Genomic DNA, 7,026 nt, shown 5'->3' with positions numbered 1-7,026 from the left:
ATTTGAGATTTAAACAAAACTCTTGTCTAGAAATGTGTTATAATTGAATTTTGTTTTAGTAAATCATAAAAAAAAAAAATTTAAGAACATTAAGTTTTTTTTGTGTTTTTTTTTTTGTTTTTTTTACAAACGTTAAATTATCTAAAGAAGAACAACTTAAGTACCATATACCATATCTTAATATACCTAAAATACTACAGACAATGTACTAAAGAATTAATGATATTAACATATAATTAAGAAAGATTCAGACCGAATATGCCAAAGACCTTTTAAAGTCAGCAAATGTTTTTAGCTGTGTACGTAATCTAGATGAGTATATAATAAAGAGAGATGGTAGGTAATAGATAGTATGAGGTAAATAATAGATAACAGTCAGGAAATCAGTCAGTATTTTTAACAAGAGTTTTGTTTAAATCTCAAATTTGCTTATTTGAGATTTAAACAAAACTCTTGTCTAGAAATGTGTTATAATTGAATTTTGTTTTAGTAAATCATAAAAAAAAATTTAAGAACATTATTATTATTATCTAAAGAAGAACAATTTAATCAGTTATCTAATCCAAACATTTTTTTAGGAATCTATTGAGTCTTTCCTTAGGGTTTTAATTTTATACTTATCTGACATTTCTTATTATCAAAGAGGAAAGTATCGGTAACGGTATAGTGTCCTCTTTGATTAATTTATATTTCCTGTGAATCATCAGTCAGAGTTGATATGAACGATTAATATCGATCCAAAGAAATCATAATCTTGAAAGAATGCTTCCAGTATTATTGCTGGCATGACATCATACTATTAGTATTCTTTGAGCTTTATTTTTCACTCATTTATATTGTATTATTATACTTTTTTTTCTTGTTTGACTGATCTAACCTAATCATATATAAACCATTTTAAAAACAACTTTTTTAAGCAGTTTAGGTTTTGTGTCTAACCTTATTTTCATTAGTGTTCTATATCTCAATGTTGGTGCAAATTTTCAAATTCTGAATAACCTTTTCCAATAATCTAGGAAATGGTAAATAAGGGTTCATTAAAAAAATAAAACAGTAAATTTATTATTGCTTTAGTGTTTTCCGACATTTAGGTGTATTTAGCCTTCTTCATCGTTTTAAAAAACACGATTTTAAAAATACTGACTGATTTCCTGACTGTTATCTATTATTTACCTCATACTATCTATTACCTACCATCTCTCTTTATTATATACTCACTTAGATTACGTACACGGCTAAAAACATTTGCTGACTTTAAAAGGTCTTTGGCATATTCGGTCTGAATCTTTCTTAATAATATGTTAATATCATTAATTCTTTAGTACATTGTCTGTAGTATTTTAGGTATATTAAGAGATATCGTACTTAAGATGTTAGTGTCAACGCTGTTAGTATTTTTATAGGTTTGGATAATTTTTTTATACATAATGGTAAGACAAAATGAAGTTAGGGTTACGACATACTAATATTGTTGAATACAGTGAGCCCTCTCAAAAACACACTGCCACAGGTCTTATAGATTTATCAGTTACAGACTTTAGTTGATTACTGAAAACATCGGAATCTTATAAATTTGTCCAGTCTCTGCTGAGAAAGTATATACAAGTGCTTTTAAAAAAATGAATACATGCATGCTTTTATCAAAAAAAGTTTATTAATTTGAATGAATGAAGTTCATTAATATTATTTTGCCTTCCATTCACAAAATAATTCCAGAATTTAGTACAGGTGTAGACATATTTATATCAAAGCATAAAACCATTAAAATTTAATATGGTTTTCTTAATTTTCAAAATTTTGCATTTGTCCATTAAGAGGGGTACATTTACCTTTCAGAAACGATTATTTGGCTGTCTGTGTTCATTTGAGGGGTTTCAATCAAAATTACTCATTGGAGAGTTATCAATCAGGAGGAGTTTCACCGAATTATTTTATCATTGTTTGCTTGCTTTTTTGTTTTCTAATATTAAAATAACAACATTTGCTGTTGAAAATTTGTTTAAATGCTATAATTATATTTTAGCCAAGCTTTAGCCACAACCTTGTCTGCTTTATATGGGAAGCTTCTTGTTGTGATGGGTATTGCTTTTCCTATGGCTGAAGTTATTTCAACCCATGTTCCACCATCATTTTATGAGGTTTGTTAATAAAATTATAACTTTAGGAATGATATTATTCTTATTTTTGCTTACTTTTTGTATTTATTTATTTTTTAGGGTTTTTATTTGTACCTCTATTTTGGTAGCATGGCATTCTTATTTTATATGTATGCAATGCTTCTGCAAGATGGATCCCCCAAAAAATCTCCACCACCGAGTGAATCAAATGGTAACTTTAATTTTTAGTTTTGACCTGTTTGTAGATTAAATTCTTTATACTGTCTCTTATTTGTTTCATTCATTAATTTTAATAGCTTCTATGATAATGTTATATTCTTAGTCGTTAATTTTTTGGCTTAAGTTTTGGAAAACAATGATATTTTTATTTATGTTCAATACTTATATTTCATACATGCAATTAATTAAAAAGAGACATTTATTAACATTTATCAAAATCAACACAGGCATTTGAAATTAGTGCTTTACCTCTCCACCCTTGAAAAAAAATTCATTACCGATAGTTAACTGACACTAATTTTAACTGGATTAAAAAAAAAAAAGTAAGTAAACAAAATTAAATTAAAAAAAAGTAAGTAAACAAAATTAAATTTAAAAAAGAAGTAAGTAAACAAAATTAAAAAAAAAAAAAAAAAGTAAACAAAATTAAATTTAAAAAGATAAGTTTGTAAACAAAATTAAATTAAAAAAAATAAGGAAGTAAACAAAATTAAATTTAAAAAAAAATTAAGTAAACAAAATTAAATTTAAAAAAAAGAGTAAGTAAACAAAATTAAATTAAAAAAAAAAAGTAAGTAAACAAAATTAAATTTAGAAAAAATAAAAATGTGTACTAAGTTTTCTTAAAGACGACTGAATGTTCTTAAAGATTCTTGATAATCTTTAATATAAAATCAAACTGCTAGCTAAATAGGATTTGAAATGGATTGAAAACGTGTTAAATCCTTCTATTGCAAAATTTATTGTGAGTATATTTTTGTATTATTAAAAATCAATGGCTCCTTTGGGTAGATCGGCCACCCAGGGAGGCATTATCATCAAGTGAAAGTGATGAATGTGAAAGTGGACGTGGTACTAACCATAGCTATATGACTGAGCGGGACTCAACTAGTAGAACCTGGAAAATACCTGATGTTCCTTTTCAGCATTATGGAAGCTTCTACCTCAGAATGGGAGCAGTTGGTATGGATCTGTCTGTTTTTATTTTTATCACTGCTGCTAATGAACACAAAGAAAAAAAGTAATTCTAATTTATGTATTTAGCTTTTGGAATCGGTAGTATGATATACTCAGGACTTGAATTTGGCCAGTATTTTGAGCTTGAAAGAGATACTAAATGCCATAATGTGTTACTAGCTTTGACACCAGCAACAAGAATGGCTTTTACCTTCATTCAAATGTATTTTATCTTTCTTAATGATGAGGTATGGTTTTAATATTGAAAATTGTATTATGATTATTGTATAGAGTAAAAATATGTTTAGTATTGTAATAATTTTGTCTGTTTTCAGCAACAAATGAGAGTAACCAGGCACAGAGTTCTTGCGAGATTTGGACTTATGCACATGATCGGTACAAATCTTAGTGTTTGGTTGAATGTATTGGTTCAAGAAACAAAACATGAAATTCTCACATTTTATAATCCTGAAAATAATACAATTGAGGTTCATGCTAAATCCAGTTCTCATGCTGGTAAGTTTGTTTATTATTACATGACCTTCAAACTTTTAAATTAAATTCCAATTTGCATTTTCGTTTTCATCAAATGCTACCTGTAATTATTTACAGAAATATTCTCAATTGTAGTATCTCTCAATATTAGTATCTTTGAAATTTAAGTTAAACAAATTAGTAATCGTGTACATGCAGAACTTATGGATATCAGTTTAAAATAATTTAATTTAAAATTAATGTTTATTGTTAAAATAATAATTTTGAAATGATCTCACCAAAAAAATATAAAAATGAAGAAAAAACAAGTTTTACATAATTTAAAAAACAATTACAAAAGATTAAATAGTATTTCGTATGCTATAATTATATTTTATATTGGCCTACAATTTTCTTCTAATTAAATCTGATCCTTTGATAATATTTGAGCGGAATGCTCAGTGGAATAAGTTAATAAACTTTTTTTGGGTCAGTGGAAAAATTAATTCAATTACTTGACCATTGGTACTGGTAGGGAGGACTGTTCGGTAAGTGATCTTCCTATTTGACAGTTACTTAGAGGTTGCTGCCTCGTACTAACCTGAGTGGGAATATCAGAATTCATTTTTGGAGACCACAGATAAACATTAACTGCCACAAATAGGATCGAACCCATTCCATTCTGAACTGGGTATATATACCTTTCACTCAACCATACCTTCATGTTTATTATGGCCTCTTCACCACTTGAAAAAATTTGATAAAAATTTTTTGGGTCATTGTTAATCAACAAAAATCATGATCATAAAATATTTAAAAAAAAAATAAGCATGTTTTATTAATAATAATAAAGGGGCGGCTGTTTATTTACAACCTGGCAGTAGGTATAAAATGCACTTACCCATTAAAATGGAGTTGCGAAATAGGAAATGAGCCTCGGACAAGCCCGATACTGGAGCTGCATCGGGCGGGAATAGTGGACAGCTTCCTTCAGGGAGTAGTGGAGCGAGCGGCACAAGCCTGCCATCAGTATCCGCAAAGTTGCAACGTTCACCGGCCTATAGTTCGAGTTCGAGCTTGGAGGAGATGACACAGAATTAAAAAACAGACTAAGTGAATCTGTTTTGACTGAGCATGTGCTGCTTGATGGGATACCGCTTCGAGAAAGACTACCGTTACCCCAAGTCATACAATAAGAACATGCAGAAGTTAACCTGCTTAATGAATAATGTGATCCAGGAACATTTACGCCTGATAAATGGACTTCAAGATATTCCACATTGGGCATATATCGCTGCCAAAACAGTTATAGTACAACTTGGAATAAAATTAGAGGATGATAGAAAAAATAAGACTCAAAAGAGGTTGTAAGGAAATACCACAGTGGAAAAAAAGGCTTCAACAAAAAATTAGTAACTTGCAGGAAAAAATTGGTGTTATTTTAAATTATATTTAAAATCCTCAACACAAGACCCAAGACAAAGAAGAAAATGGACGAGATTATTGTACAAAACTTGGGTACAGTACTGGAATCCGAATTATTTGATTCGGAAGGTCAAGGCTGACACTACACCTGGATTACTTGAAACAGAAACTGGCAGTATATGCGAACTGGGTGTGTAGATATATTGAGGCAGCTTTATGCAGGCATCAGAATCAGCTTATCAAACAGAATGAACGCCAATTTTACAGAAGTCTTGGCCAAAAGGGTAAATCAACAATTCATTATCCTGATGATATTGAGGTCTACTGGAGGAGTGTGTGGGAAAAATAAGCTTGCCACAACGAAAATGCCTCTTAGATAGAAGAGGAAATGCGAAGCTTCGAGAATGCTTCAGAGATGGCTGAGGTAACTATTACTATAAACGATGTAATGGGAACAGTCAGTAACATGAAAACTTGGAGGGTTCCAGGCTCTGATGGAATTCAGAATTACTGGATTAAGAGGTTTCAGAGTTTGCACCAATTACTGGTCAATGGCTACCAGGATGTACTAGATGGGAAGCAGGCTCCCCCAGAAGGTTTCTCAGACGGCGTAAGTTATTTTCTCCTAAAGAAGGATGTGCCGAATTTACGATCCAAAGATTTCCAGCCAATAACTTGCTTGAATAGCATCTATAAAATTCTTACCTCTATCTTGGCAACAAAGATATACAACCACCTCGAATCTAATGGCATGATACCCAGTGGACAACTAGGGTGAAAAGGAAAGGAAGGCAGAAAAGGAGCTAGGGATTGCAAAGAGCTTTTAGTAATAGATTCCTTCATTGCTGCACAGGTGTCTAGAAGGCAGCAAAACCTCTCAATGGTGTGGATCGATTATAGGAAGGCTTTAGATTTTGTGCCACACAGTTGGCTACTCAAAGTATTGGAAATATATCAGGTCCAAACTAAAGTAAACAAACTACTCACAAATTTGATGGCAGGCTGGATGACTAAGTTGAAAATAGGAGTGACCCATGGTAATAACCAGATAAAAATTATGAGGGTTATATAACAAGGAGATTGCCTTAGCCCATTGTGGTTTTGTATGATGCTGTTCCCATTAAGTCGGATACTGCAGAAGAACAAGGTGGGCTACAAACTCAATACCAAGAACGAGGCAACCACGGTCAGCCACAACTGGTACATGGATTATCTTAAGCTATATGCAAAAAACAAACAATTACAAAGTATGAGTGAAATAGTGTCATCCTATACCAAAGATATAAGCATGTCATATGAAGGTGGTTGGACTTCTTGGTCCCCCTCCCTCAGATACTCAACCCGCAATAGCAAGGAAAACCGGATAATAATAATTTATTTATTTGTTTATGGGGCAACCCCCATACAAATTGAGTTAGTCTGTGAAATACATAAAACAAATAATTAATTGTAGTAATTTTACAAAAGTTATAAGTTAAAGATTATTTATATAAACTAATAACAAACAATATACCCAAGCTGGGCTATCTATATTCATTAGAATAATACAATAAAACAAAAACATCATTTCATATTTAATAATATAAAAAAAAAAAAAAAAAACTATATTTGAATACGATATACGATTGTACATACGATAGGGGTTCAGCTCTAAGCAAAAGGTTTTGTGTTACATATTGTAATAATTTTAAAAATATTAAAAATAAAAAGAATCTGAATCGTTTTTAACTTCTTTCAAATATAGAAGAATAATTTGGGTTTTAATTAAGAGCTTTAATACTGAATAGATAATATAATTTTATTATATAAAAAGAGAGACTCTTAATCTCAGGGC

At 30.4% G+C, this 7,026-nt stretch overlaps 1 protein-coding gene across 2 annotated transcripts in view; it reads left to right on the top strand.

Annotated features, from left to right (window-relative positions):
- The window catches only part of OtopLc (Otopetrin-like c), a 21,043-nt gene that overhangs the window by 6,922 nt on the left and 7,095 nt on the right, over positions 1 to 7,026 (top strand). For both annotated transcript variants that reach the window (XM_014431211.2, XM_014431213.2), the window contains 5 exons: positions 2,024 to 2,138; positions 2,217 to 2,328; positions 3,129 to 3,299; positions 3,381 to 3,541; positions 3,629 to 3,809. In XM_014431211.2, coding sequence (XP_014286697.1) covers positions 2,024 to 2,138; positions 2,217 to 2,328; positions 3,129 to 3,299; positions 3,381 to 3,541; positions 3,629 to 3,809 — 740 coding nt within the window. The remainder of the gene's footprint in view (positions 1 to 2,023; positions 2,139 to 2,216; positions 2,329 to 3,128; positions 3,300 to 3,380; positions 3,542 to 3,628; positions 3,810 to 7,026) is intronic.

This window comes from Halyomorpha halys, unplaced genomic scaffold (assembly GCF_000696795.3).
Source record: "Halyomorpha halys isolate HHAL.00 unplaced genomic scaffold, Hhal_1.1 Scaffold949.1, whole genome shotgun sequence".
Lineage (NCBI taxonomy): Eukaryota > Metazoa > Arthropoda > Insecta > Hemiptera > Pentatomidae > Halyomorpha > Halyomorpha halys.
This window is presented reverse-complemented; position numbering and strand designations above follow the sequence as displayed.